The sequence below is a fragment of the Pelodiscus sinensis genome, chromosome 1 (genome assembly GCF_052426305.1).
Source record: "Pelodiscus sinensis isolate ZL-2025 chromosome 1, ASM5242630v1, whole genome shotgun sequence".
Classification (NCBI taxonomy): domain Eukaryota; kingdom Metazoa; phylum Chordata; order Testudines; family Trionychidae; genus Pelodiscus; species Pelodiscus sinensis.
In genome coordinates, this window is record NC_143052.1 from 176619937 (window position 1) to 176646285 (window position 26349).

At 46.4% G+C, this 26349-nt stretch overlaps 1 protein-coding gene across 1 annotated transcript in view; it reads left to right on the top strand.

The window, feature by feature from the left end:
• Positions 1 to 26051, top strand: part of LOC102462398 (multidrug resistance-associated protein 1-like) — a 73407-nt gene extending 47356 nt beyond the window's left edge. Inside the window, exons 21-28 of the mRNA XM_075909834.2 lie at positions 86 to 285; positions 8556 to 8682; positions 13416 to 13517; positions 14913 to 15056; positions 17115 to 17273; positions 18050 to 18216; positions 20929 to 21123; positions 25516 to 26051. Coding sequence (XP_075765949.2) covers positions 86 to 285; positions 8556 to 8682; positions 13416 to 13517; positions 14913 to 15056; positions 17115 to 17273; positions 18050 to 18216; positions 20929 to 21123; positions 25516 to 25642 — 1221 coding nt within the window. The 3' untranslated portion in view covers positions 25643 to 26051. The remainder of the gene's footprint in view (positions 1 to 85; positions 286 to 8555; positions 8683 to 13415; positions 13518 to 14912; positions 15057 to 17114; positions 17274 to 18049; positions 18217 to 20928; positions 21124 to 25515) is intronic.
• The last annotated feature ends 298 nt before the right edge of the window (positions 26052 to 26349 follow it).

Consider the following 26349-nt stretch of genomic DNA (forward strand, 5'->3'; position numbering starts at 1 on the left):
CCTGTGCGAAACTTGTTTTCTATTTTTTTCCCCAAACCTTACAGTACCTTAGAATCTGCCTCTTTTGTATCTGTTGTTTCCCTAGCGATACTACATAGCTAGTTCACGACAAATCCGACGATTAACTGGAGCATCAAACACTCCTGTGATCTCCCATTTCAGTGAAACTCTTTTAGGACTATCTACAATTCGGGCATTTGGACACCAGGAAAGGTTCATAAGACAAAACAAAGATGTGATGAATGAGAACTTGGTTTGCTTCTACAACAATGTTATCTCAAACAGGTACTGTATTAACAAGCTTGAATTTACAAAAATTCCATACAGTGGCCCAAATCTTGCCTGTTGAAATCAGTGGCTAAAATAATTAGTTCTTCTTCGAGTGCTTGCTCATGTCCATTCAACATAGGTGTGTGTGCCTGCCACAAGCATCAGTGCCGGAAGTTTTTCCCTAAGCAGTACCCATAGGGGCTGGAGTCCTTAGCACCCTCTGGAGTGGCACGTGCATGCCACACTATATAGGATGCCCCTGGGTTCCTTCTTGCCACCAGTGACAGTGCTTGGAACAGCTTGCTCCAGCCTTAGCACTTGCTTTGCATTGTTGATAGTTCTAAACGAACTGCTGAGTACCTGTAAATTGTTGAACTTCCATTCTTTTAAAGAGAGACTACCTGGGGGATGGGGCAGGCTGGGCTTCTCTGGCTTCAAAGCCTACGCAGTGTGCCACAGGTCCGTGCTAGTCAGCGATCCATATGCTGATTGCCTTTGTTATTAGGGAGAAGGACACTTCTTGGACAAGTGTTGCATTTTCAGGTCCTTCTATATCAAAACTATTCAAGAGCCAAGAATTTGTCTTGAAGTGCTCTTAATGAAGTCCACGCTTGCTCCGCTGGATCAGCGGTTGGACTCGGCATTGAGTATCAGTGCCTCGGTGCACAGCACATTGCCAGCATTGAGGGCTCAGCACATGGCCCCAGTTAGTCCTGCTAGGAAGCTGGGCAGAGGCAAATCCCCTTGTAAGGATAAGAGGAAGATGAGTGACTAGCCAGTGAACAGGCCAGAGAAGCCCCAAAAGGCACTGATACCTTCATCAGTGTTGGAGGTCCCTCTCCCCTCCACACCGGAGGCCTTTCAGCCTGCACAGAAGTGCCATGTTGGTACCACCCCCTTATGCTGAGAAGGCCCTGGTGCAGATGTAGACCGCTTTTTGGCCCTGATCTCCTGGCATGGTCCAATCACACTTTCCTCTGGTGTCTGAAAGGAGAGTGCTCTGAAGTCCCCATAAATCTGCACATGAGAGACGGGCACAATGCGTGATCTCCCACGTCGCTAGAGTCAGTGCGCAGACCTGCGCAGGCATGCACAGGCACCAAAGGCACCGAAGGAATAGAACTTCTCCCTACTCTCCATGCCAACGATGGGATTCCTCTTCATTACATCAGCGCCATTCGGTTCTCCCAACCAAAGGGCCAGTATCCCCGCCAGAAGAGAGCCTGTTCACTCCCAAAGCCCCCCAAGCAGAGACCCAGCTGCCATCCTCCATCTGGCCAGCAATCAACCAGCTAAGCAAAGCCCCAGGACAAGTGTTCCTTTTGAGGGTGCACCCAGAGACAATATACCAGAGCCCCAAGATCCTGCTCACCTGTTCTCTTCAGGCTCTAGCCCTCCCTCCTGGACAATTGGGTCCTAGCCACTGTCCAGCATAGCTCTATCCTCCAGCTCTCCTTCACACCCTCCACCCTCTTCACTCTTCAGGGAACCTTCTCACAAGCATTTTCTCGAACAAGAGCTATCCCAGTTAATCTGGGTGAGAGCAGTGGAGAGGGTAACACTGGAGTTCGAGAACAAAAGTTTCTACACCCACTATTTTTTTATTCCCAAGGCGAAAGGGGGCCTATTGCCTAAATTGGACTTGCAGAGACTCAACAAATATTTGCCTCAAGTTCCACATGGTCTCCCTGACCACCATCATTACCGACCTGGATCCTAGGGATAGGTATGCTGCCCTCATCCTCAAAGATGTGTACTTCCATATCTCCATCGTCAAAGGTCACAAGCGCGTCCTTAGATCCATAGTAGGAAAGAACCACTATCAATTTGCTGTCCTTATTTTTGGCCTATCTACAGCCCCTAGGTTTTTCACTTAATATATTGGTGGTTGTGGCATTCCCGAGGCACAGGAATGTACCCTTTACTGGACAACAGTTTCATCAGGGGCCTGTCAAGGCAAAAGGTCCAGTATGACATGCGTCTCCTCCTGGATAGGTGCTGCCAGATCAGCCTGCTGATGAATGAGAAAAAGTCCCTCTTGGTGCCAACTCAAAGGACAGAGTTCATAGAAGTGGTTCTGGACTTGACCATGGCCAGAGCATTGCTCTCTCAAGAGAGATTCAAGGGAGCCCTCATTTGGTAGCTTGCAGTCACCCCCATGACCTCAGCACGAGTGTATCTGCAAATCCTGGGGCATATGGCTGCTTGCACATACTTAGTGCCCCTGGCCAGGCTCAGGATGAGGCCCCTCCAACTGTGGCTGGCCTCAGTGTAGTTGTAAGGCACTCTCTGGAAAGGGTGGTAGTGGTCCCTCCCCAAGTTCTGTTGGCCCTGGCCTGGTGGATGAGCCCAGACCAGGTCATGTCAGGTATACCATACCATCCTCAACTGCACTTGAGAGAACTAGTAGCCAACTCTTCGGACTGCAGTTGGGTGGCCCACATGGAGACCCTTCACACTCAGGGCATGTGTCCGTTCAAGAAAGATAAAAGAGCTCAGGGTGATCAGGAATGTGTGAGAGATATTTCTGCCTCACCTCATGGGCACATGGTGAGCGTTCTCACAAACAATACTGCCACTATGTACTACATAAACAGGAAAGGAGAGTCCCGCTCCCCAGAGTGCTGCAAGGGAGCTATGAGGCTCTGGGAGTATTGTGTCCTACATGACATCGTGCTAGAAGCCGTCACCTCCGAGGGGTTCGGAAAGTGATCACAGATCTTCTCAGCAGAGAGTTCTCCTCTCACCACAAGTGGGCTTTCCACCCCTCTTGGACCTTGTAACAACGAGAGACAATGCAAAATTCAGCCAGTTTTGCTCTTGGTTCAGCCTCAAGCAGGGTTCCCTTCAGGATGCATTCCTGTACCAGTGGTCAGAGGGTCTCTTCTATGCCTTCCCTCCATTTCCACTCATCAGAAAAGTCCTGCAAAAGGGACAAGGCAGCAGTGATCCTGGTCACACTGGCCTGGCCTCACCAGCATTGGTTTGGGGTACTGATGAACCTGATGTCCCATGTGCCCAGGTGGCTTGCTCTCCCAGGACCAAGGGTGTTTACTCCACCTGAATCTCAGCTCACTCCACCTGATAGCATGGTTCATCTGTGGTTGAACCCCCAGGAGCTGGCGTGTTCGGGCTACATTCAGAGGGTTCTCCTCGACAGTCAAAAGCCCTCAACTTGGTCCACCTCTGCTGCCAAATGGACTAATTTCTCCATATGGGCACAGCAATGGCAGGTCATCCTGTCTGAGGTTTCCCTTCAGGAAATCCTGGATTACTTGCTCCACCTAAAGCATCAAGGCCTTGCTCTGGCCACCATTAGATTCCACCTGGCAGCCACTTCCGTGTTTCATCCACCCCTGCATGATTGTTTGGTATTCTCTCATGATGTCACCTCCTGGAACGACGCTAGCCTCAGGCCAGAGACCCTCTCCCACAGTGGGACCTGAACCTGGTCTTGGTGCAGCTCGTGGGACTTCCATTTGAGCCACTGGCCCTGTATCCCTTGTCACTGCTCTCCTTCAAGGACACTGGATATGTGCCACTATTTGGGAAAGGAAAGGGGAAACGCCTCCCCAATCCCACAGTGGAAGGGAAGATAGCAAAGTTTCCCCTCCTCCTCTGGGCACAGACCAAGGGTGTTTACCCATGAGCCCTGGGGGAAATTTCATCAGGGAACACCGTGACGGATGTAGAAAATATGTAGTAAAAATCACAATACTTTTGATATCTGGATTCAAAGGCCAAGGATTGTTGTGCTTGGCTGGCTACTAATGCTGATTATACCTCTGAAATTATGCAAGTGAAGCAGGAGTTGGAGCAGGTGAGAGCAGAAAGGGGTACATGGAAGGCGCAAGCGGCAGGGGCAAGTTCTCAGCAGCTGGCAATCTCTGCCATTAAGGCAATGGAGAGAGCTGAACAGGCTGAGGAAGAGAGGGAACAATCTCTGGAATTGGCGGTTCAAGTGGAGAGTTTGCGGGGATTGGTGTTAGAGCAGGGGACCTGCTCAGGAGGAAGAGCAGCAGTTCCCCCAGGATCAGGGACAAAAGTGCCACTCTGGTATGACCCTGAAGATTGGAATGGGGACATATGGTATGACCCGGACCCAGGATGGCCACCTGACCTGATTGGCTAGGAGCTTGGCCAGCCCCAGTGGCAGCTGTGTAATGGTTAACTTTTCAGCACGGCTCTCCGTCCCATAACTGGGGTAACCATGCAGGAAATAGCTTTAACCCCCTCCAAAATAACTTCTCAGGCCCAGGAAAAATGGATGAGGGGTGACAGAAACTGCCCGCCTGGCAGGTGGGTTATTAGGTAATATTATATGTAAGCAGGGGCTGAACTAATGCTTGCTATCAGCCAGCTAAAAGGAGAGAGCTGCCCTGCGGGTGGGTATGCTCACTCAAATTGTTTAGCTCTGCAAGATAATTAACTGGTAACTGTATAGGAAGTGGAACACTAAGCCCCTTCAAGTAAAGTTGGAGGGGGTCATTCACCATTTGCAATAAGGGAAATGATACAGTGTTCCAAATTGCCTGGGACCTTCATGGGAAGTGGGTCCATTGAGGACAACTTAAGCATGTAGGAGGAACCATCTTGATTCCATGTTCCTCCTATAGTAACCCACTGTTTATGATGTTTACGTTTCTGCAGTTTTTATGATGTTTAAAGTTTTTCAATTTAAGATGCTTAAGGTTTTTGCAGATTTTTATCTTGCAGAACATCAGAAAGAGCTGGTACCAGCTGAAGAGCAGTGGAAATACCATGGTTCGAGTGTTGTGACAAGGTCTATGTTCTGTGTTTGTCTTGTGGTGGTTGTCCCTATGCCAGCATTGTCATGTATTGTATTTGATGAAAGAGAGGATGCTGCATTAGACAGGAAAAAGCAAGAATTATATTCACAAACCCTTTTATTGTTCTCTAATTAAACTCCTTCCTTTCCCCTCCACTTCCTCCATATTCTCAGTTACACCTGATCTATGGTGGCCCACCTACGTCCAAGAGGCCTGTGGTTCTCTATACTCAGGCATACAATTACCCCTTTGTTGAATGCTCTGACATATATTGTTACATCCTACGGCCACTGTTTATTATTGATATGTACTTTGCTATCATGAACCTGCTATATGTATTGGAAAATTCTAAATTGTCATGGCAATCAAAATATTGGCATGGATGGGTGGAGGCGCGTTGTCCACCTTTGAATAGTTACCGTTATTTGGGTGACCAAGGGGTGGGAAATGTTGTATAAAACCTCTGCCCAATCCATGATCCATGTGACTTTTTGTATTATAAGTCATATCAGGTTCAGCCATTTCAAGTCACATATCTCTCTGCTCTTGTAAACCGTGTAAGTCTCAGTTGTTCTAAGTTATGTCCGTTTCTATTGTAAGCCATTTACATTTCATTTAATGTTTCAAGTTCTGCAACCTTTTGCAAGCTTTGTAACTTCTGGCTATTGCTTGTACAATCTTTAAGCTCTGAACATTCTATCCTGTGACAAGGGAGTGCATGGGTATGTGTAAGTGGTGTGAATAGAGTAATGTGCACTTTTGTGGAAAGGAGCCGGGAGGCTATAGAAAGGAGCCAGGGGCTAGGTGGGATCTGATGTAATCTTCTCTTGCACATGACAAAGACAAGAAACAAAGATGCAGTAAAGATGAGAAGAAGGAATTAATATGCATGAGAAAAATGAGGTCTGGGTGGGCCTCTTGGTGATGGACACAGAAAAATAACTCAGTGTATGTGACAGGGGTCTCCCAGCTCAATAAAGAGAAGAGAGTATTCAGACCATGAGTTGTATGTTCAGCTTGCCGGCCCAGATTGGTGACTGCAGGCAGACACACTGGACCCATCATGCTTGGCTTCTTCTGCTCTCTTTGTGCTACTCATCGTTTGCGTGTGTGTCTGGGTATATGAATTTGTGTGTGCACATGTGAAGGAGTCTCATTCCCTTTTTGCTTGATCCCGTAGTGGCATTGAATAAATCAATATAAGTATAACCCTGGATTGGCCTCCGGTGAGATTAGGTAACAGCGCTGGCCTTTTACCTGGAGAGGACACGTGCCTTTCGCAGATCCACACAGCTTTTTGTGACCTATGCAGAGAGCGCAGCATGGGTTCCCTGATTTCCTCCCTGCGATTGTCCAAGTGTTTCACTTCTTGCATCTGCATGTGCTACGAGTTGGCAGGGTCCTTGGCACCAGAACTGATTAGGGCCCACTCCTTCAGGGCTCAGTCTTCCTCATGCACACACCTGATCCAGGACATTTGTTGAGTGGCGATGTGATTGTCGGTACATACATTCATGTCTCATTATGCCCTCACAAAGCAGGCCAGGGAGGATGCTGCGTATGGCAGGGCTGTTCTGCGATCTGCATTCTCACAACTCCTACCCACCTCTGCAGACACTGCTTACAGTCACCTGTGTTGATTGGACATGAGCAAGCACTTGAACAAGAAAAGACAATAACCTGTTCTGTAACTGGTGTTCTTTGAGATATGTTGCTCATGTCTATTCAGCCTCTCAGCCTCCTCCCCTCTGTCAGAATTCTGGAAAGAAGGAGCTGAGGAGGTAGGTGTTGGGGACACCTTATATTGTGCAGCAGGGGTGAGCCACTCCAGGGGGCGCTGGGGACACTGTCCCCAACAGGTACTGCTTAGGGAAAAACTTCCAGCGAGCACACACATCTATGCTGAATGGACATGAGCAACACATCTCAAAGAACACCAGTTACAGAACAGGTAACTGTTCTTCAGTGGGAACAGGCTCTTTAAGAGATTAAAATAAGCCTAAAATGTGTGTAAGTACTGTACGTGGGCAATGGGGTAGGTCATCCTTCCTGTGCAGGAATATCTGCTGAATTGGTTGGAGTGATATGTTCTTCAGAATGTTGAGAGTGTAAGTCACATGGGTTGATTGGATTTATACTTCAGCAGGGGTTAGATTCTCCAGATGTTCATTTCCAGATGTAAACATGAGTTGTGATTTTACAATTTTAGTAAAGAAACGAATAGCTTTTCGCATGTCCTCATCGAAACAATAAGAATTAAATCCTGGTCCCATTGACATCAATAGGTATTTTGACAGTGACTTGAACAAAGCTAGAATTGTATCCTGCCCTAGCATACAATTTGTGCAATTGCAAGATGGAAAGATTTATTCTGGTGTAGGAATGTAAAGGGTTAACCGGTTTGCCTTACTGGCATGCTTACCCGGTTAACCAGTGCCTGGCTTGGTCAGAGAAGCCACATGGTGTGGTGCAACAGGCCCTCCCTAGCTCAGCTGGAGCAGCCCCATCATCCATAGTGTGGAGAGGCAAGCCTGGCCAAGCTAGAACAGCCCCACACCCACGACATGGCAGCCTCTACTGCTCTGGCCGGAGCAGCCCCCCACTTGCAGCCCAGTGTGGTTTGCCTGGTCCAGGTGGAGCAGCCCTTTTCCTGTGACGTGGTGTGGCGCAGTGAGCCCAGCCAAGCTGGAGCAGCTTCGCCCACGCTGTGCCAGACTCAGCTGGACCCATTGTGCTGCAGATAGGAGGTTGCTCCAGCAACATATAGTTTCAATGGGAACAGGCTTGTTAAGAGATGAAAAGAAGCCTAAAATGTGTGTAAGTACTGTAATTTGTTCATCACACTTAGTACTGGCTTGATGATAAACATATAGTTTAACTAGTTAACATTTTAAACAGGATTTACATCCCTATTCTGGGCATATAGGAAATACATCAGACTTAAAAACCACAAAGCTAGATTCAGTCTTATTTGTGGAATTGCCATCTATTTACAGGAAACCCTCACCATTTGCGGGGGCTGGAAGCCGCAGGGAATTCATCACAGCTACTAGGAGCTGCAGGGAACACACAGCGGCTCCTGATGGCTGTGGTGAGTTCCCTGTGGCTCCCAGCCACCACCACCAGTCTCCCCGTTCCCCCCCAACCCCTCCTCCTCCCAATGCCAGGACAGGAGACCCACAAATGCACAGCACCGCAAATTGTGATTCTGGGAATCGTGAGGGTCTCCTGTATATGGAGTGAGAAGGAGTCTGGCCTGATACAGCACTGAACTGTTCCACCTCTGCCACTGACCAGTGGAGTAATCTTGCGCAAGTCATTAACCCTCTCCATGCCTCAATTGATTATGCTTATCTTCATTGTAAAGCAGCTTGATAAAAAATGCTGTAAGAGCTAATTGTTGATATTTTACTATAATTTCAATGTTCCATAATACAAATTATTTAGTTAAGTCATTTTCTCTCCCTTTCTTCCCCCCATCTACATTGATTACAGGTGGTTGGCTGTCAGGCTTGAGTTTCTAGGAAGCCTGATGGTTTTCTTTGCTGCCTTGTTTGCAATGATGGCTGGAAATACAATTAATTCCTCCACAGTGGGTTTATCGATATCATACGCACTAAATGTAAGTGATGGCAGAGTTTTAAAACTTCTATAGTATTTCATATGGAAGACATAAATGACTGGGGTAAGATTTAGTACAGGTTGGACCTCCCTGGTCTGGCCCCCTCGGGACTTTACCAGTCCTGGTTAAGGGATTTTGCTGGACCAGTGAGGTCATACCTGGCTCCCCTACTACCAGCACCCCCCACAGCCCTGGGCCAGCTGCAGGCCTCCTGGCTGACTGCTCCTTGCCACCAGCCTCACGGCCCTGCCAGTCCCCCCACCTCCTTCCCTGCTATGCTGGGCAGCCCAGCTGCAACCTAGCATCTTGCACACTGGGCTCCTCTGGGCAGCTATGCTACAGTGTACCAAGCTCCTGGCCCTGCTGGGTAGCCCCACTGTGATACTCCAAGGCCATGGTCCCACTGGGCAGCCTCCCTGTACTCCTGGCCCTGCCAGGCAGTCCCATTATGGTGCACTGGGTTCCTGGCCCCTTCAGGCAGTCCCCGCTAATCTCCTGACCCTGCCAGGCAGCTCTGCTGTGACATGCTGGGCTTCTGACCCAGCCAGGCTGCCCAGGTGCAGGGAGCCCAGCCCTAGCCTTCCACCAGGACTCTCTTTTCCTGGAACATCTATGCTCCTGCCTGATGATGGGTGTTGCCGGATCAGGGAATCCCAGATTACAGAGGTTCAACCTGTAGGCCACATTCTGCACAGTTGCACCTGTGCAATTTTTAATCTCATGGGTGTAACTGAGCAGAATGTACTCTCACTGCTGTGTGTTTTTATTTGAATGTATGGTAATACTGGAAGCTTATGTATTATTAACAATTCATATATTGATAGGTTTAAATGCAACAATATATTGGAATATTGACAGATTTTTAAATGCCAAATTGACTTCATTGTGAGGTTTACTTTTGTATTTTTCTAGCTTGGAGAAGGGAGGTCATCTAGTCAATTGCACTTGTGTTTTGAGATGCTTGCTTTCTAGTTCTATTGCATTGGTATAATGCTGCAATATTTAGGGTGCCATCACAAGGAGATGGTTGATTAAAAATGAGTGGTGTATAGGTATTGAAATATTTAATGGAAACATTTCTACTGGCCCTATGTTATAAAATAAGCAGCACAGTTGGAACCGTATTTCACATGCATGTCTGTTTTAATAAGGAGTGCTAGTCCTGTGTTGATTAATGGCTAGAGAGACAATGAAACCTAATGATTTGAAGAGTTTTAAAAACCCAAGACAAATCCAAGCAGCCACAACATCTTGATAGTTTAGTCCTACTGTGTATGTTCCCTCTCGGTCTATCGTGTAGTCTAAAATTAGAAGATATGCTCTTTGGGATAAAGTGCTATGGAAATCTATAGCACTGTACCCATGAAGATGATACAGGCTACATTTACCTGCTAAGATCTGAATTCAGTGTTCTGTGATTTTTCTGCAACAGATTGCATTTGCACAGGAAAGGGTATATCATTTCCTGTATGCATTGTCACCGAAACAGGCATCTTAATTCAGCTCTCAACTCAGGTTTTTCAGGTAGGTATATTACAAACAAGTTTTCAATAATTTTAATTTGTACTGGTATTTAAATTTGGTTAAGTATAGGATCTCAGAACATATAATTATTTTTGGCTTAAAAGCCTTTAGATTCATATTTGAATATTCTGAACCTCAAAACAAAATGTTAAACTAGGAAGACTGCTTCATTAACCCACTGCCTCACCCACCAGTTTCATTAAAGTTTAATTTCTAGTTCTGATATGTAATGTGCAATGTCTTAGGAGAGTTAAAATAGTCCAATTTTATATTGCTATAACTGAGCATGTCATTTCACACTCTTCACATGGCAACTCTGAGAATTCACACACAGAATTGGTGTCCATTAAATTAACTTGTAGATATTGGATTAGGTAGCATTACTACAGGCAGTCCCCGGGTTACGTACAAGATAGGGACTGTAGGTTTGTTCTTAAGTTGAATTTGTATGTAAGTCGGAACTGGCGTCCAGATTCAGCCGCTGAATCGGACACGCCTGGGGCAGAGCAGCTGGAGTTCTGCTGGGTTGGTCCCGCAGCGCCGCTCCTCAGCACTACTGGACCAACCCGGCAGCACCCCAGCTGCTCTGCCCCAGGTGTTCCCAAGTCAGCCGCTGCTGAAACTGACCAGCGGCTGACTACAGGAAGCTCGAGGCAGAGCTGCTCTGCCTTGGGCTTCCTGTAGTCAGCCGCTGATCAGTTTCAGCAGCGGCTGATTTGGGGACGCCTGGGGCAGAGCAGCTGGGTTGCTGCTGGGTTGGTCCAGTAGCGCTGCACCTCGGTGCTGTCGGACCAACCCAGCAGCCCCCCAGCTGCTCTACCCCAGGTGTTGGCGAGAAAAGCCTGGTCTGCTGGGGTGGGGAGGGCGCACTAGCTGCGCCCCCCCCAACAGACCAGGGAGACGCGGAGCCCCCCTCCCCTCAGTTCGTAACTAGGGGTCGGACTTAAGTCCCACGTAACCCGGGGACTGCCTGTACTTGCAAAAATAGCTTTTCAGTGCTTGAGGATACAAGTGATTTGGCAGGCACTGTAGACCAGATCCCCAGGTGCACTGTAGCTGCTTTTGCCCCATTAATATCTATGGGTATGTCTACACTACCCCGCTAGTTCGAACTAGCGGGGTAATGTATGCATACCGAACGTGCAAATGAAGCCCGGGATTTGAATTTCCCGGGCTGCATTTGCATAAGCGGGGAGCCGCCATTTTTAAATCCCCGCTGGTTCGAACCCCGTGTAGCACGGCTACACGGGGCTCGAACTAGGTAGTTCGGACTAGGATTTCTATTCCGAGGTGTACCGGTAGTTCGGAATAGGAATCCTAGTCCAAACTACCTAGTTCGAGCCCCGTGTAGCCGCGCTACACGGGGTTCGAACCAGCGGGGATTTAAAAATGGTGGCTCCCCGCTTATGCAAATGCAGCCCGGGAAATTCAAATCCCGGGCTTCATTTGCACGTTCGGTATGCCTACATTACCCCGCTAGTTCGAACTAACGGGGTAGTGTAGACATACCCTATGTGACTCGGGAGGATTGTCCCAGTGTAAAGGGAATACTTCAACAGAGCACAGAAAACACAGGGACTCATGAACCCACACTTCCTCTTTCTGCCAGTGTAACACAGAAGAGGAAGCTTGGTTTATGGGGCAGTGGTGATAGTTAGGGGACCCTGTACCCTACACCAGTGGTTCCCAACCAGTAGTCTGTGGACCCCTGGTGGTCTGCGATGGTACTGCAGGGGGTCCACAGAAAAATTGTACTGCATTGGGCCCATCCTTACTTTTCTTTTTTTTCTCCCCCAGGGCTCTGTGCCTGACTAAGGGCGGAGTTCTGGGGCAGGAAGTGCCTTCTAGGGTGGAATTTTGGTAGAGTGGAGGTGCGGCAGCAGCCATGCACTCCGAGATGTGGCTTGCTTTTCATCCCGTTCCCCAGATGCTAAGGGAGTGAGAGGAAAGTGCTTTCATTCTGTGCATGTCTCTCACACCTAACTGGTTTCATTGTCTCTCTAGCCATTATTCAACACAGGACTAGCACTCCTTATTAAAACAGACATGCATGTGAAATACGGTCCCAACTGTGCTACTTATTTCATAAGATAGGGCCCCGAAATTCCACCCTTGGTCCATATCCTCTGTGGATGGGCAAGGGGTTTGAACTGAGGAAGCAGCATGGGTCAAGGGGAGGTGGTGGTCCATGAAATGTTAATAGATTGAAAAGGGGTCCATGTAGGCAAAAAGGTTGGGAACCACTGCCCTACACCACAGATGGGGAACCTTTTTTTCTGACATGGGCCATTGACCTACAGAAAACCTTAATTGCAGGCTGGGCGGGGGGGAAGGAGGGTGGACTCAGAGCTTCAGGACTTCTCCCTGCAGCAAAATGAGCCAGCACTCACAGCTCCCACCCTGGGCGGGGGACGGGGAATGAAGAGGCATTGGTGCTGGAATAGTTTTTACATTGGGGGTACTGAAACCCAGTGGTCTCCAAATTTTGTACCTAGCACTCTCCCTCTCCCCAGAATTCCTGCAAAGACTGGACTATGACTAAATGGTGGAACAAAGTCCCAGCTGCCAGAAGACAGGACCCCATGTACATGGCTGGGAACAGAGCCCTGGGAAGGAGTCCAGTGGCAGCCAGCGTTGGCAGCCAAGACCCCAAGCAAAATCTGGTGCTGCAGCACCCCAGCATCCCTAGTTCTTGTGATTTTGCTTGGAGGCTTATGTCTCCCCTCCCATGGTAAGGCAAGACAACACTCACAGGTCTTGCCCCACAGAGTATAACAAGGCAGATGAAATTTAGCAACAGGCTGGCTGAAGTCCACAGGCTATACGTTCCACATCCCTGCCCTACACTGATCCTGAGTTAGTTTTTCCTAACACATACAATGGTGGAAGAAGCACTCAGAGCCGACTGGGAGTGATCCGGTGAAAGTAGAAATTTAAAGACAGCATTGCATACCAACTCCTAACTTATGCTTTACATCCTCTGGAACTAGCTAAGCAGCCAACCTTCTGTTTTGTTGCTGTTTCTTGTTATCCATTATACTTTTCTGTTTAGGAAGACCAAGCAATTTTAATGCATTCTGTGGAGTGAATCATAAAGGTGCTTCAAGAATAAGAGGGGGCTTCAAGAAATCATTTAAGTCCAGCCCACTATGCTGTGGCAGGAGCAGGTAAACCTAAACCATTTCATGAATATATCTTATTTTTTTCAGATAACTCAAACTTTGAATTTTTGGGTTCGTAAAGCATGTGAAATTGAAACAAATGGAGTTTCCATTGAAAGAATTTGTGACTATGAAAAAATGGGCAAAGAGGTGAGAATTATAGAAGACTGAAGATAAACTGAGTACTGTATTTAGATGTTATTCCATATATGTGAAACTGACTAATGGCTAACTAAAAAAAGAAAATATATGCAATGACTAATACGTAAATGATGGCTTAGAAGCAATAATGTCTACCTTCTCAGAATGTGATAAATTACGGATCTAATGTATTTGACTTCCTCTTTTACACTAATGGTTAGAATGGTTCTGTATTTTTAATGTTCACTAGTAAATTTCTTGACCTCAGATTTTGTGGTAGTTATGATAGTTAAAAACAGATACATAAAATAAAACTTTACTACTATTTGAATTTGTGACTATCTATCCATCTATATACACATACAGAGCTTGCGCAGATCGCCTGAACCCGGCTCTTCCGAGTTGTAATCTACTTGCCACAGGCGAGTAGATTGTATTATTTGTTGAGCCCTATGTGTGTGTGTGTGTATCTATCTATCTATCTATCTATCTATCTATCTATCTATCTATCTATCTATCTATCTATCTATCTGTCTAGATAGATTCACACACACACTCTACAGTCATAGAGTGTGATGACAGCTTACGCAGATGAACCTGCAACAGTTATCTAGCTAGCTTGACTACTGGAGCAGTGGCATCATAGCAGCATGACTTCAGTGCAGGCTAGCTGCCAGAGTAATTTCCCAGGAAGGTTTCTTACAGCCTATGGTGCTAATCCAGATAGTTGGGTGTGTCTACATGCGCCCTCATGATTGCAATTCAGAAATACACAATGGTACAATGATGGAGGATACATTGCATTCACTACACAGCTTGAGGTACCTTGCCATCATCAAAACCTTTGGTGCTAGGCTGATACAGAAGTTGTAAGGTAGGAGTGGGTGGATTATGAATTTGTCAGATGCATTTGACGAAGTGGGTCTTTTCCCACAAAAGCTTATGCACCAATAAATCTGTTAGTCTATAAGGTGCTACAGGACTTCTTGTTGTTTTTCCTGATATAGTGTGAACTGAATAGTGTGTCCTGTGCAAAATAAGTGACATTGCAAACATAAATAAAGTTGTTAGAAAGGTACAGATTATACTTTGAGAATAGTGAGTACATCGCAAATTATTAATAGCTAGCGCTTTGGAAGCAAGAGTCTCCTCTTCCAAAGCTCAGGATTGTGTGTTAGTAAAATAATCAAGGTTTCTGTGGTAGCTCTCTAAATTAATATATGCAATTTTTGTCTGAAGAAGTTGCTAAGAAGTATTTTAAATTAAAAATTTGTGATCCATTAAGTTTTTGCCATCAGGTGTTTTACTTGTATTTTGGAAACAATAAATGGTTTGCATACAGTATTCTAAGTGCCTTGTAAAAATGTAAAACAGTGCACTAAAACAATATTAATTTAATTTCAGGCCCCCTGGATAATGTCTAAAAGACCACCAATGGGATGGCCCAATAAAGGGATAATAGAGTTCATTAATTACAAAGCTCGGTATAGAACAGATCTTGGTTTGGCCCTACAAGATATCTCCTTCCAAACGCAGAGTAAAGAGAAGGTATTGTACATACTACCAAATAATCACAAGTTATTTAAGTGGCCCTTTAACTTTCTACAGTCAATAGATTTCATATATAGAAGCATTACTGAAGGAGTCCAATTTAGGATAATTCTTATTGGGTATATAAATAATGAGCTATTAGAGTTCATGAAATTATTTTCTAAATGGTTGTATAGCCAATGACTGCGTCTCCATGGATCATCACCTTGTAGTGGTGGAGAGGCTTGCGTGTATCAATGAACCCCGAGAGTGACACTACTTTAGGGTCACCTATGGCAGAACGGTCAAGGGCGAGGTCCCAGACAAAGTGTCATCGAAGAAATCCTCAATGGCAGAAGAGACGGAGGATTACTGCACAGTGGAGGTGAAACTGTTGTGTAGTGTTACAGTGGCTATGAAGGCAGATGAAGGCTGCAGCAGAAAGAGGATCTCCATTCGTCGTGGTGTCCATGCCATTGGTTTCAAGCCCTCTATCTGTCAAGGACAGTGTGCAGTAGTCTCCCCACTTTAAAAGAAGACCCGCACAGGCGTCTTCCAGTATTTGGGAAAACAACACCTGCAGAAGTAAAAAATCCGGTGGCGATCAGCGAGTGGTGATGGGAACAGGACAGTGATACCCAGAGGTTCCTAGTCACAGACCAACACACAGGTGGTGGTGTATGTGTGATTCAGTCATTTTGCTCGAGAACTGAGGCAAGTTGAGCATCTCAACAGCTGCACCCATAGAATCCTAGAACTGGAAGGGACCTAGAGAATCATCAAGTCCAGTCCCCTGCCTTCATGGCAGAACCATGCACCATCTAGATCGTGCCTGATAGACGTCTGTCTAACCTGCTCTTAAATATCTCCATGACTGAGCAGTCCTCTTTGGGATCCACTTAAAAATAGTCTTGCCTCTTTTTCTCTTGGCTGGATAGCTGTGTCCAGCAGGATCACCACCCCATCGGTCCAAAATGTAGGCATTTTGAACTTGCCCGCCGACAAGCTAAGGAAGAAAAGACGTGCAAGAGGAAGTGGATACTGGCTTCTAGTCATGGTCAATAGCTTCCTGCTATACCTGGAAACATCTCTGTCCTCACTGTAATAGGGCTTGTGATTCAAGGATTGGCCTTACAAGCCACCTGATGGTCCAAAACTCTCATGGAAGATGGTCATACTCGGCAATGAATGATTACCCATCATCCTCATAGCCATTGGCTGTATATTTTAATCTAAATGTTATTAATGGCAACATTAGATACAAAGGGACAGATGCTCAGATGGTGTATTTTGCTGTAGCTCAACTAACTACTGATTTACAGCAGTTGGAGATCTAAGCAAGGTTTTAAATGACACACTTTAGTTTCAAGTTCTACTGTAGCTTGATTAGAATCCAGATGTAAAAATCAATCAAATATTGAGTGCCTCATACTATACATATGCAGCCAATTTTTTCGTAAAATCACTTATGATAATCTTTTTACTTTCCATTTTAGGAGCACAAAAACAAATGTTTCCCACCCATTTTTTCCTTTTTTTTTCTTCTTCATCTTTTACCTATGGTAAATGATGAACTGTGTTTCTATTGAGGACAGTATTAACACAGTTCCTTTTATTTCTTGTTTGGGCACCAACTGTAGTTAGGTTAATCTGTCTCCAAAAACAGTATGAACAGAGTTATGGCCCAAAGGAACTACTCAAGTGAGCTCATTAGTGTGAGCAGGGAGATCATGATCTGACCCTAGATTTATGTGCTGCTGCCATCCCAGCAGATGAGAATATTAGCTTTTGAGTACTTGTTTGAAAATTCCTTTCTAACCCAAAGAATTCTAGACAGTCCAGGATCCTGATGATGTTTCCCAACCAAAGCATAAGAGAATTTAGGAAGATCAGATTTGGGGCCTAAATCACTGGACTATGGACAAAGGAGCAGTGTTCTTTTATAATGCATGATATCTGTCTATAGTGTTTAAAGTCACTAAAAAGAAATTGAACGTGTTGCGTCACTAAACTGTCCATTATTAAATTATTAACTTGCACTATTGAAATAACTCAAAATAACCTGTCTTGTTTCAGGTTGGAATTGTAGGAAGAACAGGAGCTGGTAAATCAACACTCACAAATTGTTTGTTTAGAATTATAGAGAGAGCTGGAGGCAAAATAATTATAGATGGAATTGATATATCAACTATTGGCCTACATGATCTACGTGGCAATCTTAACATTATTCCACAGGTAAAATCTGCTATAGAATCGACACTTCTATTTCATTCAGACATTAGCTATTACATATCCATAATGCAATTCTAAATCCTGAAGGCTGAAGCTGTAAGTATAAGGAAGGCCCCATTTTGTACCAGTTGACCAGAGGAAAAAGAAATCAGAATATTATTACTGGAATTATAATTAATATTGAAAACTCCAGTTACTCATTAATGAGTATGTCCCAAGAAAAGAGCTTTGGGTGTAATCAAATAATACTTGGTCATATTGCAAAATCAAAAGTAGCTTTATAGTAAATGATTTCAATTTAACATTAAATCCTTTTCATCTAAAGGATTTAAATGCTTTAAAGATGCACATAGACACCTGGTGGGATTTTCAAAAGAACTTACCTGCTTTTGCCTGTCTGCCTCTTTATGTGCCTAAATACCTTTAAAAACTGGCCCACGGTAAATTTATAGAATTGTATAGAAAGCTAGCGGATTTTTTTTTAAAGCAAACAATGTTCTTGGCTAACTGTACACATTATTTTTAATACAGTTATTTGAATATGTATTTTCATTTACCAAAGATGTCTTTATTCCTTTAGGCTTTGTGATATTAAATAATTTGAGCATAACTAGTTTTTCATTTTCACTCAGATTTCAAATATTACATTTTAACTTTAAAAGGCATTATTTCTAGAATACCTCCATTAAAATCCCACCATTCCTATGATTGGTTGTTGAAAAATTTTTTTTTTAATCTTTGTGATGATACTGCTTAGGGCAATTTATATTATTTCCTAGGACCTTGTATTGTTCTCCGGAACCATCCAATCTAACTTGGATCCTTTTGGAAAATATTCTGATCGTGAGCTATGGGAGGCAGTGGAGTTGTGTGACTTAAAGAATTTTGTCCAATCACTGCCAAAGAAGCTCCTTCATGAGATTTCAGAGGGTGGTGAAAACCTCAGGTATAATTTTTTTTTAAAATATATATACCGTATTTTCCGGCGTATAAGGCGACTGGGCGTATAAGACGACCCCCTAATTTTTTAGTTAAAAGACTACCCTCCCTTAAGAGGCCAACCGGCAGCGCCCCAGCGCCCCTCCGCCTCCCCAGCTTTGCTCCCGGTGTCCCTGGTCTGCTGGAGACGGTCCCCAGCAGACCAGGGGCACCGGGAGCAAAGCCTCAGAAGCGCGGCACCCCGCCGCTGCTGCGGCTTTGCTCCCGGTGCCTCTGGTCTGCTGGGGACTGTCTCCAGCAGACCAGGGACACTGGGAGCAAAGCCTCTGAGGACACGGGCAGCGGGACAGCCGCGGCGCGTCTGGGCTGCCCCGCTGCCGGCTTCCCCCGAGGCTTCGCAAAGCCGCGGAGGGGCTCTGGCAGCTGGGCAGCGCAGGCGCGCCTGGGCTGCCCCGCTGCCGGAGCCCTCCGCGGCTTTGCTCCGCGTCTTCCTGGTCTGCAGACCAGGGAGACGCGGTGCAGCTTTTCTCGCCCCGGAGTACACGGTCGGCGGGACCGCGAAGTCCCGCAGTCTGTGTCCTCCGGGGCGAGAAAAGCTCCGTTCCTACCTGCAAGTCGGGGACTGCCTGTATACCCAGCGTATAAGACAATCTCCGATTTTTGGGGGATGTTTTTTAGCATAAAAAGTCATCTTATACGCCGGAAAATACGGTATATTGGCTAGAGACCTCTTCTGGTGTGTTAACTTGATTTTCCTTCAGTACATTCTATATGAAAGTATTCTAATATTTTTCCATGTCATTAAGGTGACCCCCCTCATTCTAAGCAGAATTATGTTTGTAAAGTACTCTTATAAAGCAATTTATGTTCTGGCTAAATACTAATTGGGTGAAATGTTATGCTCATGTTATACAGGTCAGACCAGCTGAGCTGTCTCTTCGGGTCTTAAAGACTACGATAGTTTGTTTTGATAAATGAGCAAATAGTTTCAAGTCAGGGAAAGGATAGCCACAAACAGAATAATTGAAATCAGAAAGAAAAAGTAAGCAAAAAACCCCCCCAAGAAAACACCATTGTACACACTATATTATATTGTCTATTATTGGCTTAAAGTAGTTAAGTAGTTTTTCAATTTCCCTTTACAGTGCACTTTATGGGAGAGAAAGGCTATGTCTACACTCGCGGCTTCTTGCGCGAGAAATATGCAAATGAAACTAAGCATGGAATATCGCCGATTCTCATTTGTATACCTAATGAGCCGCCATTTTTGCATAAGAGGCTCTGGCGCCCGAAGGAGCTGGAATTGTCAGGAATAACGGCATTGTGCAAGAGGGTTTTTCTTGCGCAAGAAGGGGCAGTGTAGATAGCTCCTTTGGGTGCAAGAGCCTCTTATGCAAAAATGGCAGCTCATTAGGTATGCAAATGAGGCTCAGCAATATTCCACGCTTAGCCTCGTTTGCATATTTCTCATGCAAGAAGCCGTGAGTGTAGACAGCCAAAATGTCGAAGTGTAAGAAACAGTGTAAGATTTTTGCAGTCTGCTAAAATCTGCAAAATTCATATAAATGCTTGAAAGCTTTTACAAGTTGGACCTCCTTGGTCCAGCACTATTGGGACCTGATTGGTCCCAAACGAGAGAATTTGCCAGACCAGGGGAGGTCTCCTGTCACAGACTCCCAAGGCTGCTCCAGCCAGCACCCTGCCTCACCTCCCTCCCCATCCCACCCATTCCAACCTGACTGGGCAGCTTGCGCAGCTGCTGCTGCCTCCCTGGACAACAGAGGCACTGAGTCCTGCCATCGGTCTCCAGCCCCGCGCATCTGGGTGCAGCGGTGGTGACCTGACCCCACGCTCAAGGAACTACTGTGGGGCTCCATCCCTGTGCTCCAAGAAGCTGCCAGAGGACTCTGGTCTCACAATGCTGGGGGGCTCCGATCTCAGCCCCCAGTTCCCAGGGGGTTGCTCTGGGGTTGCCATAGGACTCCAGGCTAGTGCCAATCTGTGCTGCTAGGGAACTCCTGCATGGCCCTGGGTTGCCCTGTTGCTCCCAGCTGGGCTGCTGACCTATTACCCCGTCCAGCTGGCCCTCCTGCCCTTAGGCTCATGGACTCTCTAATCTAAAAGCATCCCCAGTCCTGCTAGACAACAGGTGTTGCCAGACCAGAGAGTACTGGTTTTTGGAGGTAGAACCTGTACTAACAGAGTGACAATCCAGTATTTAAAAAAAAAAAAACAGATAGAAAATGGAAAATTCGCTAATAAATTTGAAATCATCTGTATCCAATGCATCTGGAAAAAAAATTAGAATGGAATTTCTACAGGGTTACATACCACTTCCAAAGACAGCATAAATGTTTTATAAATTCCCACACTGAACCAATTCCTACCATTATAAATTACATACATTTAATAAGTATCCATTGTATATCAGTGTCTTTTCAACTTATCCCAATTTCCAAAGTAGGACATAATATAATATTGGGTAGTAAGTGGAAATTGGCGCATGTATGCATCCATCTGGAAAATGAAAATGGGGAATAGAGCCTCCGAAGCCTCCAAAATAGATTGTAGGCATCTGATTTTGCGAACAATTTAAACATATTATCACATTTGTTGCTTTTCTCTACAAAATAACCCGATAAAGGAATTATCTGATGGGAACACAACAATGCTTTTGCAAAGTTATTGAAATGACACTTTTTTCAAATGTGTTTAACAGTGTTGGTCAGAGGCAACTTGTCTGTCTTGCCCGTGCTTTGCTACGGAAGACAAAAATTCTGATCTTAGATGAAGCGACAGCTTCTGTTGACGTGGAAACAGATAATCTAGTGCAGTCAACCATCCGGAAGGAGTTTTACAACTGCACAGTCCTAACTATAGCCCACAGATTGCATACAATAATGGATTCTGAAAGGTAAGTTTCAATATTGTTTTAAAAAAATGTTGCTTTATTTAGACATTGTTAAAGTCACGAAAGCTGATCTGGCTTGATGCTTTTCCCAGTTATCCTTTCATTCCTCCCCATATAATGTTCAGTATTGATACTAAACAGATTAATATTGGTGCTACACTGTTTCTCCTGTTCTTATTACTGAAATAATTTTAATTCTTCTTCAAGTGATTGCTCATGTGCATTCCAATATAGGTGTGTGCACATAGCGGACATGCATCTTGGAAAGATTTTCCCTCAGCAGTACCCTTAGGGCCAGCAAGGATCTCCCTGCAGTGGCGCCAGTATATCAGTGCATATACCCCTGCTGGTCCCTTCCCCACTCAGTTCCTTCTTACCGCCATGACGGTCATTGGAACAACCTCAGCTCCCTTCGAGTTGTGCTTTAACTTGCTAATTCCTTGATTGTTTATCTCTGTGCTTTAGTTAAGTACCTGTGAAATTACTTTGAAGACTCTCCTTTGTGTTTGTCCTCCTCACCCCGCCGCGGCGCTCTGCGCGCCTGCGTCCGGGTATGCACGGCCATCAGGGCTTCAAACCCTGCAAGAAGTATGGCAAGTCTATGCCCTGCAGTGATCCGCACTCATCTTGTTTGAAGTGCTTGGGAGAATAGCACATAACATCAGTGTGCAAAATCTGCAAGACCTTTAAACCCAGGACTAAGCGAGAGCGCGAGTCTCGCCTCCGGGCACTCCTAATGGAGTCAGCTCTATGGCTGGGCCCAGCACCGAGCACAGGCAGCACACCGGCCTCGGTGCAGGATGCCTCGATGCGCCGTCCTTCCCTGGCACCTCACAGGGCTAGGCGCTGCTCTCTCTCACCGGCACTGCCTAGGAAGAGGCGGCCAGACGGGTCGGTCCCTGCTCAGGCATGTGCCCTCTGTGCACCCCTCTGTGGGGCATGTGGCACCTGACAGCCCACATCCCGAGCCTTCAAGGCCAGGCGATTATCTACCCTGGCAGAGGGATGATAGCTCCCCGGCGGACCTTCCCGACCCATCCACCCTGGAGTCGGCTAGGGTGCTCATTGAATCGTCCCTCTCGCCTCCCCCTGCCACGACACTGCCTAGATAGCATGGGGACTCCTGGCACCACTCACCGTGGGCGCCCCGAGAGCAGCAGCATGAGGCACATAGCCTCGGGCTGCAGTCGGCGCCACCCTCAGTACCGGGCTTGGAGACAGCACTGGCACCGGCACTGGCAACAGATGAGCCACGGCGCCTGCCCCACCTGAGGAATCAGCATTGGTCATGCCTCCTCCTCCTCCACCCTGGCACTGTGGCAAACCTGAGGCTATGTCCTGCCTTGCTCCGCCACACTCGACGTTGACGCCTCCGTGGTCTGTGTCAATTACTCTTCCGACTCCGACGCAGCATCTGTGTGGTCATCTAGGGGCTCCAGGTCACGCTCCCCGCACCGTTCCTGATCACGGTACCACTCCCAGCACTGATCTCCTTCACACCAGCAGCAATGGGGGCAGCCAATCTTGGTGCCGCTGCTGCAACAAACCTGGCCTCCCCAACCATCTGGACAATGGCCTTTTTGGACTCCCTGGGCCTATCACCAGAGCCAGGGCTCTGTGCCTCCTCGACTGGCCTCCTTTGTTTCGCGGCCTCAGGTTCCCCCGTCGGCTACCCACTTTGTCCTGTTTCCCACCTTGACACACTCCCTGTCCCCAGGCCAATCATCCCCAGCTCCAGCAGGGTGTATGGGCCAGAAAAGCCAATCGGGTCCCTCTCCTCCTTCTGTGACCACCTCTGAGGGTCCGGAGCACAGGGACATCCCCATGCAGGACATTGCAAAGGGGTCATCATTCTCCTCTGCGGACAAAGCGCTAGCTGACACGATGCCCCCTTTGGACACCAGGACCCATCAGGACCTCCACCGCCGCCTGGCCCAAAACCTAGGGGTTCAGGCAGACAAGGTGGACGAGGACTCTGACCTGACTGTCGACTTTCTACAAGCCAACACCCCTTCTAGAGTGGCACTGCCTATAAATAAGACCATTGCCAATATCTTGGCCACCCTCCGGGAAACGCCGGCTTCCATTCCACCCACCAATAAGTGAGCCGAGTGTAGATACTTTGTTCCCTCGGAGGGTAATGAACACCTTTTCTTGCACCCTCCTTCCCGGCTCCATGGTGGTCCAGGTGGTCAACCAGAGAGAAAGGCAGGGGCAACCAGTGGCCACCCCTAAGAGCAAGGATGCCAAAAAGGCGGATTTACTGGGCAGGAAGGTCTATGCTTCCAGGGGCATCCTGATTGCTAACCGGCAGGTCCTCCTATCCTAGTATGGCTGTAACACCTGGGTGGCAATGGCCAAGTTTGCGGACTTGCTCTCCTGGGCAGAAATTAGAGCCCTGCAGGAGGAGGGACGGATGATCTCCCGAGCGGCTCTGCAAGCAGTGCTCAACGTGGCTGATGCCACCTCACGGGTCATGGCCACAGGGGTAGTACTGCATCGCAGCTCCTGGCTGCAGGGCTCCAGGGTGCCACTCGAGGTCCAAAACACCCTCCAGGACCTCCCCTTTGAGGGTACCTCGCTCTTTTCAGAGCAAACTGACCAGCACCTTCAGCATGGCCACGACAGCATTAGTACTCGACGCTCCTCAGCCTCTCATGCGAGAGACCCTTAGCCCTCCCATTAGTTCCAGGCCTCATATGACAGGACTCGGGCAGGCTGCACCACCCTGTTCTGCAGTACCTCCACCTGACAGCATGGAAGCAAACAGCTCAGGAGCTCCAGTACTCCCAACGGGTCCAGGAGGTCCTGCTAAGCAGCAGGAAACCGTCCACCAGATCCACTTACCTGGCTAAATGAAAACGCTTCTGTTTCTGGGCGTCCCAACAGGGGGTTCAGCCAAGAAGGGTACCGGTTCCTAGGATTTTAGACTACTTACTAGATATTAGGCTCCAGCACCTGTGTTCCTCATCCATTAAGGTCCACGTTGGCAGCCATGTCAGCCTTTCACCCAGGGAAAGGGGGCAAATGCTGTTCGCCAACCCAACGGTTAATAGATTCTTGAAAGGCCTGGGTAGACTCTACCCACATGTACAGCTCCCTGTCCCACAGTGGGATCTAAACCTGATCCTCTCTAAGCTATCATATAAGGTTTCATTCCTGGTAGCAATCACATCCTTGAGGCAGATATCCGACATTAGGGCACTCACGTGTGATCCCCGTTACATGGTATTTTTTAAAAGATAAAGTCAGATTCCGCCCCCATCTGGCCTTTCTGCCAAAGGTGGTTACCTCTTTTCACACTTCCCAAGATATTTTCCTCCCAGTTTTCTTCCCTAAACTGCATGCTTCTGGGAAAGAACAGGTCCTGGATGCGTTTGCCTTTTATTTAGACAGAACTAAACCGTATTTTCACAGCAGCTCTTTGTAGCCATTGCGGAACATACGAAGGGTCAGCCCGTATCCACTCAGAGGATTGCTTCATGGATAACTGCTTGCATTAGGGAGTACTACTCTTTAGCGGGCACACCAGCCCTGCCCCTCAGGGTGCACTCTACGAGGGAATATGGCGATGTCCACCGCTTTCGCCACACCAGTCCCCATTTCGGACATCTGCAGGGCTGCCATCTGGTGTTTGGTCCACATGTTTGCTAACCATTATGCCCTTCCACAGCAGGCCAGGGAGGACGCTGCCCTAGGTAGGGTGGTCCTGAGCTCAGGAGCAATTTCTTCCTCCGGCCCCCCGCTGAGTTAGGTGATTCCAAAGCAGAACCTATATTGGAATGCACATGAGCAATCACTTGAAGAAGAAGAAAGAACGGTTATTTACCTCGTAACAGTGATTCTTCAAGCTGTGTTGCTCATGTCCATTCCAAATCCCCACCCACCCCCCCCCTTCTCTGCCAGTAGCATACTGGTAAGAAGGAACAGAGTGGGGAAGGGGCCAGCAAGGGTATATAAGCACTGATATACTGGTGCCACTGCAGGGGGCTCCCTGCTGGCCCTAAGGGTACTGCTGAGGCAAAATCTTCCGATGACATGTGCACGCTGTGCGCACACACCTATATTGGCATGGACATGAGCAACACATCTCGAAGAATCACAGTTATGAGGTAAGTAACCGTTCTTTTCATTTTTAACTCAGCTGTACATACACGTTACTAGCAGCTCCATTTAATTTACCAGAGTAAGTTGATTGCACTGTAGGGCTTAAGGTGACAAGTCAAAATTTCATTTTCTAAAATCCATTTTTTGTGCAGTTCATAGTTTCATAACCACCTGAGTTACCTGCTGAAAAGAGATTTCTGTTATTAAAGGAATGAGTTCTAGGACTGGAAAGTATGACTGAAAAAGTAGCTCAATTTTCCTTATCACCTTTCTGTTTCTACTTTGCAGAGTGCTTGTTCTGGGCTCTGGAAGAATTATAGAATTTGATACCCCACATAATTTAGTACTTCAGCAAGGAGTTTTTTCTAAAATGATTTCTGAGGCTGGGATAATTCAAGATTCAAATAACTCATGAACTTATTTTTGTCACAAGAAGATTGCGGTTTCTTTTTTCTGAACTTGAATGCAGGAAATGCTCCATTGATGTGTGGTTAATTGTATCCTTGACATTATGAAATGATGATACAATTTAGGAGAATGGGTAGTTTTAATACTACATACGTCGTAGGAAAAAAAGCAGATGATGGCTACTGTTGTGATCTGCAGTGCATACTCCTGAATCTTCTTTAAAATGTTTTTATATCAATTTTTCACTAGAACTAAAACATTGTATACAGTGAATTTTGCTTTAATAAATGATCTACACACTACATCAATGCTTGTTAACCACAATAGTTAATACTTCAGAACCTTCAGACTTTGTTTTGGATGAATCTGTTTGTATGTTTTAAATTATTTAATAAATAATGGTGATTTAATCAGTATAGTTTTGTTATAAATGATGAGCTGGTGAAAATTCATTTTGAGAATTGTCATATTGTTAACATAGTGGGCTCAATGCTGACTAATATATCCATGAATATTTTTTTTATACACTCGGAGTATATTTGGGTTTTTAAATGTTGTTTGAAAATCCTAAGTAAGTGACAGGTTGGACAATTATTACTTACTTTTTTCCATCTAACTGAATATTCTCAAGTCACATTGTGACAGAATTCTGAAAAAGGAAAATCCATCTGGGAAATAGTTACTTTATACATAGAGTATATATGGTTGACATTT